Source organism: Penaeus chinensis, chromosome 32 (assembly GCF_019202785.1).
Source record: "Penaeus chinensis breed Huanghai No. 1 chromosome 32, ASM1920278v2, whole genome shotgun sequence".
NCBI classification, from domain to species: Eukaryota; Metazoa; Arthropoda; class Malacostraca; order Decapoda; family Penaeidae; genus Penaeus; species Penaeus chinensis.
In genome coordinates this window covers 25,899,527-25,907,026 of record NC_061850.1, presented here as the reverse complement: position 1 = coordinate 25,907,026, position 7,500 = coordinate 25,899,527, and the positions used below count along the sequence as shown (strand labels likewise).

The 7,500-nt window shown below is 51.9% G+C and overlaps 1 protein-coding gene across 1 annotated transcript in view; it reads left to right on the top strand.

The window, feature by feature from the left end:
* The window catches only part of LOC125042483 (mucin-2-like), a 19,197-nt gene extending 12,348 nt beyond the window's left edge, over nt 1-6,849 (top strand). Inside the window, exons 2-5 of the mRNA XM_047638123.1 lie at nt 1-291; nt 5,672-5,796; nt 5,880-6,134; nt 6,244-6,849. The exon at nt 1-291 is cut by the window's left edge and continues 7 nt beyond it. Coding sequence (XP_047494079.1) covers nt 1-291; nt 5,672-5,796; nt 5,880-6,134; nt 6,244-6,849 — 1,277 coding nt within the window. The remainder of the gene's footprint in view (nt 292-5,671; nt 5,797-5,879; nt 6,135-6,243) is intronic.
* The last annotated feature ends 651 nt before the right edge of the window (nt 6,850-7,500 follow it).

Sequence of the window (7,500 nt, the reverse complement as noted above, 5' to 3'; positions counted from 1 at the left end):
TCCCCCAATCCTGTAGGATCAGCGTCCCCCAGATCGACCAGACGCCCGTGCATCGCTGCTCGCGGACGCACTCGCTCTCCACCTCCGCCGCTACCCACGCCCACCACAGCCCCGCCCACCACAGCCCCGCCCACCACCCCTCCAGCGCCCACCACGCCCGCCACCGCCTGCGCCTCACCTCGGATTCCCTAGACCACGGAACGACCATCGCCCACCACCACGCCGTCGAGATCGCGAGGAAGGTCCGCAGCGCCGAGAATCTGAGGAATTACAGGATCTCGTCCACGCACGGTAGGGATTGGGGATTGGGGAATGGGCATTGAGGATTAGGGATTGGGAAGAGGGAATCAGGGATTGAAGATTGGGGATTTGGAATCAGGAATTGGGGATTGGGACTTTGGAATCGGGAATTGAGGATTATGGATTTGGGATTTGGGATTGAGATTCGGGAAATAGGAATTGGGGATTAGATATTATGGATTGGCGATTGGGAATTGGGACTATGCATTGGGGACTGGGAATCAGGGATTGGGGATGTGGAATCGAGAATTAGGAATTATGTCTTGGGATTCGAAATTAGGGATTGAGAAATATGTCCTTGGATTAATAATTACCTCGTGGGATTAGGAACTACGGATGGGGGATTCGAAATTAAGGATTAAGGATTAGGAGCCCTGGAGAGCGCCGAGAACCCGAGGTAATGATTAGGGATTAGGGACTGGGGATTCGGAAACAAGGAGTGGGGATTAGGAATTATGGAATGGAGATTGGGAATGAAGGATTCGGGATTCGGGATTCCCGAAATACGTCTCAGATTAAGGATTTGCGGGTGGGAGGTTCGGAATCTAGGATTGGGAGATTAGGCCTTATGGAGAACCTGAGGATTTTTCAGGATTGTGGATTACGAATCAAGGATTAGGGATCTAGAGTTAGGATTAGAAATGAGCAATTACGGATTGGGGAATTAGGATTAGAAATTTAGAAATAAGGATTAGAAATAAAAAAATGTTAGAATTAGAATTTAGGATTAGAGTTTGGATTAGTTATGGATTGTGAATTGAAGAATTATGGATTTTTGGGATTAGGATTTTTGGGATTAGAAAGAGAGAGAGAGAGAGAGAGAGACAGAGAGAGAGAAAGAGATAGATAGATAGATAGATACAGAGAGAGAGAGGGAGAGAGAGAGAGAGAGAAAGAAATAGATAGATAGATAGATACAGAGAGAGAGAGAGAGAGAGACAGAGAGAGAGAGAAAGAGATAGATAGATAGATAGATAGATACAGAGAGAGAGAGAGAGAGAGAGAGAGAGAGAGAGAGAGAGAGAGAGAGAGAGAGAGAGAGAGAGAGAGAGAGAGAGAGAGAGAGAGAGAGAGAGAAAGAGAAAGAGATAGATAGATAGATAGATAGATACAGAGAGAGAGAGAGAGAGAGAGAGAGAGAGAGAGAGAGAGAGAGAGAGAGAGAGAGAGAGAGAGAGAGAGAGAGAGAGAGAGAGAGAGAGACAGAGAGAGAGAAAGAGATAGATAGATAGATAGATACAGAGAGAGAGAGAGAGAGAGAGAGAGAGAGAGAGAGAGAGAGAAGGAAATAGATAGATAGATAGATACAGAGAGAGAGAGAGAGAGAGAGAGAGAGAGAGAGAGAGAGAGAGAGAGAGAGAGAGAGAGAGAGAGAGAGAGAGAGAGAGAGAGAGAGAGAGAGAGAGACGGAGAGAGAGGGAGAAAGAGAAAGAGATAGATAGATAGATAGATACAGAGAGAGAGAGAGAGAGAGAGAGAGAGAGAGAGAGAGAGAGAGAGAGAGAGAGAGAGAGAGAGAGAGAGAGAGAGAGAGAGAGAGAGAGAGAGAAAGAGAAAGAATGAAAGAGAAAGAGAGAATAAGAGAGAATAAGAGAGAAAGAGAGAGAAAGAGAAAGAGAAAGAGAGAGAAAGAGAGAGAGAGAGAGAGAGAGAGAGAATATTCCACGGGTGAGGCAAGGGCAGCAGAAGGAGGAGGGGGAAAGATAATGAGAGAGGAGGAGAGAGGAGGAGAGAGAACGAGGGAATTGAGGAGTGAGGAGGAGAGAGAACGAGGGAATGGAGGAGTGAGGAGGAGAGAGAACGAGGGAATGGAGGAGAATGCCCAAATCTACTTGGGAATAGCTTATCATCAATTAATACTAGAGGGAGACTGGAATTGGCAAGGGGCGGGTAAAGAGGAGGAGGAGAAAGAGGGAGGGAGGAGTGATTCGGATAAAGAGGGGAGATAGGAGGTAGGAAGAGGGGAAGTAAATAGGGAAATGGGAGGATAATGAAAAGGGGAGATAGGAGGTAGGGGAAAGGTAGGTAAAAAGGGGAACGGGAGAAGGATGAAGAGGGGAGATGATTGGGAAAGAGGGGATGAAGAGATAACTGATAAAGAATGGAAAGGAGTGAAGAAAGAGAAGGAATATGAAACGGGCAGAAGCAGGCAAGGAGGAAAAAGAAAAGGAATAGGAAGAAGCACAGAAGAGAAGGATGAATATGAGGAGTAGGGAAAGGGAAAGGGAAAGGGGGAAAGGAAGAGGATCAAAAAGGAAGAAGGAAGAAGAGAAAGAAGATGGATAAAATGGAAGAGGAGGGAATCAAACTGAAGAACGAGGAAGAGGAAGAGAACGATAGACAGGAAGGAGGGAAAAGAAAAGGGGAGATATAAGAAGACGATGAAAGGGAAAAGGAGGAGACGGAATTCAAAGAGTAGAACACAGAATAAGGGAGGAGAATGAGATAAAGAATTAAAAAAAAAAACAAAAAACAAAGGAAAGGAAAGACAAAACACACACAACAATAAATGTTGATCATATATATATATTTATATATGATACAAGAGAAAGAATTTAGTACACGGATGGTATATTTTTTTTGAGAAAATGATGTGGAACGAAAGAGGAAGGTACATCAGCATAAAGGGGGGGGGGGGATGGATAGGCAGACAGGAGGTGAAACGAAGCAGCAAATCGAAGCTGACGGGGGGGGTGGGGGGGGAGGCGTAGGGAGAGGAGAGGGGGAAGGGGAGGAGGGAAGGAGAGGAGGGAAGGAGAGGAGGGAAGTAGAGGAGGGAGGGAGGGAGGGTGGGGGGAGAGAAGAAGGGAAGGAGGGAAGGAGATGAGGGAAGGAGGGAGGGAGGGTGTGGGGAGAGAAGAAGGGAGGGAGGGAGGAATAGTGGGAGGGAGGGTAGTGGGAAGAGAAGAATGGATAGAGGGAGAGATGGAGGGAAGGGAAGAGGATAATTTTGGGGAGACAGAAAGCGGTTAAACGAACCAGTGAGTGTGATGGAAAGATGAAGAGGAAAGAATTTGGAAGGAAGGAGAACGCGGAGGAAGCATGGGGAAGTAGAGGTAAGGGGAGTGGGGAAGGTGTATGGGGCTCTCACCATCTCTCTCCCTCTCCCCCCTCCCCTTCCGATCTCCTCTTTTTCTCTCGCCCTCTTCCCTGTCTCCTCTTATTCCCTCTATTCTCTCCTTCCCCCCCTCTCTTCCTTAATCTCCCCCTCTCGCTCTTCCTCCCGTCATTCAATCCCCTCTCTCCCTCCTCCCTCCTTCCTTTCTATTCAACCTTCTCCTTTCTTCTCCCTGCCCTCTCTTTCCTTCTCTTTGCTCCTTTTTCTTTCCCCTCCTCCCTCCTCTCTCTTCCTCTCTTCATCATCCCTCTCCTCGCACCACTCTCTCCCCCTTCTCTCACTCTTCCATCTCGTCTCTCCTCACTTCTCTCTCCCTCTTCCCTATTCTCTCCTTTCTCTCCCTCTACCCCTCCTCCCTCACTCTCTTTCCCCCCTCTCCTCTTTCTAACTCTCCTCTCTACTCCCTCCCTTCTCTTCCCTCACTTCCTCCCTCTTCTCTTCCCTCACTCTTCTCTTCCCTCTCCTCTCTCCTCTCCTCCCTTCACTTCCCTAACTCTCCCTCCCCTCTCTTTCCTTACTTTTTCCTCCCACTCTGTCTTCTCTTCCTCCCTCTTCTCCGTCCTCCTTCCCCCCCTTTTCCTCCCCACTCCCTCATTCTCTCTTTTCCTTCCTCTCTGTCACCGCCTCACTCCCTCTTCTCTCTCTTCCTCCCTCTCTGTCTCCTTTTCTTCCCTCTCCTCCGTCCTCCTTCCCTCCTTTTTCCTCCCCACTCCCTCATTCTCTCTCTTCCTTCCTCTCTGTCACTCCTCACTCCCTCTTCTCTCTCCTCCTCCCTCTCTGTCTCCTCTTCTTCCCTCTCCTCCGTCCTCCTTCTCTCCTTTTTCCTCCCCACTCCCTCATTCTCTCTCTTCCTTCCTCTCTGTCTCCTCCTCACTCCCTCTTCTCTCTCCTCCTCCCTCTCTGTCTCCTCTTCTTCCCTCTCCTCCGTCCTCCTTCCCCTCTTTTTCCTCCTCTCCCCTTCATCTCTCTCTTCCTTCTCTCTGTCTCCTCCTCACTCCCTCTTCTCTCTCCTCCTCCCTCTCTGTCTCCTCTTCTTCCCTCTCCTCCGTCCTCCTTCCCCTCTTTTTCCTCCTCTCCCCTTCATCTCTCTCTTCCTTCTTCTCTGTCTCCTCCTCACTCCCTCTTCTCTCTCCTCCTCCCTCTCTGTCTCCTCTTCTTCCCTCTCCTCCGTCCTCCTTCCCCTCTTTTTCCTCCTCTCCCCTTCATCTCTCTCTTCCTTCATCTCTGTCTCCTCCTCACTCCCTCTTCTCTCTCCTCCTCCCTCTCTGTCTCCTCTTCTTCCCTCTCCTCCGTCCTCCTTCCCCTCTTTTTCCTCCTCTCTCCCTCTTCTCTCTCCTCCTTCCTCTCCCCATCAGCTAAGCAATACAAAGCCGATGCGACAAGCGACAGCACGGGTTATGCTAACAAACTTTAACTTACTCGAAAGTTAAGACGGGAAGGGGAGGGAGGGAGGGAGGGAGGGAGGGAGGGAGGGAGGGAGGGAATGAGGGAGTGAGGAAAGGAAATGGAGGGAAGAGGGTTCGGGTAGGGAGGGAGGGAGGGAGGAAAGGAAAGGAGGAAAGAGGGTTCGGGTAGGGAGGGAGGGAGGGAGGGAAGGAGGGAGGAAAGGGAAGGAGAGAGGAGGGTGGGGGTATGGAGGGAGGGTGTGGGTAGGGAGGGAGGGAGGGAGGGAGAGAGGGATGGAGGGAGGAACGGAGGGAGGGAAGAAGGGAGGAAAGGGAAGGAGGGAAGAGGGTGCGGGTAGGGAGGGAGGGAGGAGGAACGGAGAGAGGGATGGAGGGAGGGACGGAGGGAGGGAAGGAGGGAGGAAAGGGAAGGAGGGAAGAGGGTGAGGGGTAGGGAGGGAAGGAAGGAGGAAAAGAGGGATGGATGGAGGGACGGAGGAAGGGAAGGAGGGAGGAAACGGAAGGAGGGAAGGGGGTGGGGAAGGTAAAGTAGCAGAGAGGAAGGGAAAGAAGGATGAAAAGAGAGAGGGAAGGAAATAGAGTGGGACGAAAGAGGGAGGGGGAAGAGAAGGAGGGAGAGAGGGAGGGGATGAGCATAATTTTGTGGAGGCAAATAGAGGCTGTGCGAGCCAGCGATTGTTTATTTGTTTATTTGTGCGTTTATGTTGGTATTTGTTTGTATGAATGTACGTTTGTGTGTATGTGTGTATATGTGTGTGCGCCCTGTCAGTCTACCACTCCCCTGCCCCCTGTCAGTCTACCACTCCCCTGCCCCCTGTCAGTCTACCAATCCCCTGCCCCCTGTCAGTCTACCAATCCCCTGCCCCTTGTCAGTCTACCACTCCCCTGCCCCCTGTCAGTCTACCAATCCCCTGCCCCCTGTCAGTCTACCAATCCCCTGGCCCTTGTCAGTCTACCAATCCCCTGCCCCATGTCAGTCAACCAATCCCCTGCCCCTTGTCAGTCTACCACTCCCCTGCCCCCTGTCAGTCTACCACTCCCCTGTCCCCTGTCAGTCTACCACTCCCCTGTCCCCTGTCAGTCTACCAATCCCCTGCCCCTTGTCAGTCTACCACTCCCCTGCCCCTTGTCAGTCTACCAATCCCCTGGCCCTTGTCAGTCTACCAATCCCCTCCCCCATGTCAGTCTACCAATCCCCTGCCCCTTGTCAGTCTACCACTCCCCTGCCCCCTGTCAGTCTACCACTCCCCTGCCCCCTGTCAGTCTACCACTCCCCTGCCCCCTGTCAGTCTACCAATCCCCTGGCCCTTGTCAGTCTACCAATCCCCTCCCCCATGTCAGTCTACCAATCCCCTGCCCCTTGTCAGTCTACCAATCCCCTGCCCCCTGTCAGTCTACCAATCCCCTGCCCCCTGTCAGTCTACCACTCCCCTGCCCCCTGTCAGTCTACCAATCCCCTGCCCCCTGTCAGTCTACCAATCCCCTGCCCCCTGTCAGTCTACCAATCCCCTGCCCCCTGTCAGTCTACCAATCCCCCGCCCTGCCTCCTCTTCCTTCCTAATCGCTGCTTCCTCTCCCTTCCCAGGTCGCGGGGCGGAGGAGGCGTGCCGTGCGGGCGCCTGCCACCAGCTGGAGGCGACCGCGGGCGTGCACCCTCACCCTCTGGCCCGCCGCCGCTCCTGCCAGAGCCAGAGCCTCGACCTGGAGCACTACCGGGGCACGCCGACGCCCCTGCTGCAGGACGTGGCGCCGCGCGGCAAGTCGCTGGACAGCACCTCCGTCAGCAGCCTCAGACGCTCTCCGACGGCGGGGCCCTCGTGGGCGGGCGGCGACCCCGTCTGCACCACGCCCGAGCTGCGAGTGTCGCCCACGCCCCCCGACGCCAGCACGCCCTCGACCGCCGCCCACCACCACTCCCACCACATCCTCCTCCAGCGGCAGGAGACCATCGACGACGCGCTCCTGCCAGTGCCTTACGCCACGCTCATGGAGGAGGAGATGGAGAACGAGGTGTCCGAGGTGTGAGGCGCGGCGGGAGGGAGCAGGATGAGGAGGAGTATAAGGAAGAGTATGAGGAAGAGTGCGAGTAGACTATGAGGAAGACTATATGGGAAAGAATAAGGAAATGGGTGTGAGGGAAAAAAATAGGGAAGAGTATAAGGTATGAGGATTGGCAGTATAAGGAAGAGCACAAGGACGTAAGAGCATAAGGGGGAGTATAAGACAAAGTATAAGGTACACCAGACTAACAACAAACCACAAAGCACATATAAGGAAACCAAAGCAAAGAAAAATAATTCTTCCTCAAAAAAACCCGAAAACACTTTAATAGATCTTCCCGGAAAAGTCATGTGACGGACGTTACGCTGTTACGGGTGACGGTTATGCGCATGCGTGACGTGACGACCCTTTGCCGAGAGAGGAAAAAAATGGCATTGGGAAAAAAGTCATGAGAGTAAGAAATGTCATGCACAGGATGGTGATGGCGGGCGATGGTGAAAAATATACTCGTTATAGTGAAACCAGAAGGGTTTTTTGATAGTGAAATGCAGATACAGTTACTGATAGTGACTGTAGATCTGACACGGCGAGAGAACACTATGAGAGACTGAAATAAAAATACTAAATCAAGATACAACAAGAGAAAACCAAAGGAGAGAAAAAAGAGTTTTTTTA